Source organism: Bidens hawaiensis, unplaced genomic scaffold (assembly GCF_021521415.1).
Source record: "Bidens hawaiensis isolate Kalapana, Puna unplaced genomic scaffold, B.hawaiensis_p1.1 tig00000636_1, whole genome shotgun sequence".
NCBI lineage: Eukaryota > Viridiplantae > Streptophyta > Magnoliopsida > Asterales > Asteraceae > Bidens > Bidens hawaiensis.
Window position 1 is genome coordinate 870,377 of NW_027491038.1, and position 1,234 is coordinate 871,610.

Here is a 1,234-nt window from a genome sequence, read left to right on the forward strand (position 1 = left end):
TTGATCGACAGTCAGCAAGTCATCAGCATAATCACTGGCGTCGTAAATTTTATTCGACGTGATCGTATTTGAGGACAAAAGTGATGGTTTCAAGATTATTTTGCAGAAGATCCGACATATTCCTCAAAGCTATTTCGAAAGAGATTTAGGATGCGTCGGCCTCTATTTCTTTGTATTCTAAATCAGGTAGAGTCTAATGAGCCATACTTCATCCAAAGAAGAGATAATTCGGAAGACTCAGTTTATCTTCTATGAAAAAGATAAATGCAGCACTTAGAATGATGGTGTATGGAGTTACCGGAGATTTTATGGATGAATATATATGCATTAGTGAAAGCACCGCAATGGAGAGCCTCAAAAAATTATGTGAGATGATAGTAAGTGTTTTTTCAACTGAATACCTTCGGTCACCAAACACCAACAATATTACTCGATTGCTTGTTGTTGCTGAACAACGAGGATTCCCCGGAATGCTCGGCAGCATCGATTGCGTGCATTGGAAATGGAAAATTTGTCCCGCGGCCTGGAAAGGTATGTACTCTGGCCACATTCATGAACCTACTATTATTTTAGGCATGCCTAGTTCACATAACGACATTAATGTGCTAGAGAGGTCTTTTATTATCACTGAACTTGCAAAAGGGCGTGCGCCTCCAGTCAATTATACGGTCAACGATCACGACTATACGATGGGGTATTACCTTGCAGATGGTAGTGACCCTAAATGGTGTACTTTTGTGAAGACGATTCCATCACCTAGTAGGAATAAGAATAAACATTTTGCAAAAGCAAAATAATCTACAAGAAAATATGTCGAACGAGCATTTGGTGTACTTTAACAAAGATTCGCCATCTTTCGAGCACTTTCTCGGCTATCCAAAGTGAAAGGCATGACAAATATAATAAAAGCATGTGTTATTCTACATAATATGATCATTGAAGATGAGTGTGATAATGTTGACAATCTTGACATTGAGTATGATCAACTTGAAGATCTCCCCGAATTGTCGCGCAATCACACAACTGATATTATGGACTTAATCCAAGGTCATCTTCATATAAGAGATAGTTCGGCGCATCATCAACTTCAAGAAGATCTAATTGAACATCAATGGATACTTTATTCTAAACAATAAGCGATACCACATTACATTTTGTTGTTTCATTCACGTTATGAGTTAGAGTTTGAAACATGTTATAGCATAATGTTATATCATTTAGACTCGATGACTAT

At 37.5% G+C, this 1,234-nt stretch overlaps 1 protein-coding gene across 1 annotated transcript; it reads left to right on the plus strand.

Moving 5' to 3' along the window:
* The first annotated feature begins 251 nt into the window (after positions 1–251).
* Positions 252–797, plus strand: LOC143637373 (uncharacterized). Its single transcript, XM_077104778.1, has one exon. It carries the CDS (start codon positions 252–254, stop codon positions 795–797), a length of 546 nt encoding a protein of 181 aa, XP_076960893.1.
* Positions 798–1,234: the final 437 nt, after the last annotated feature.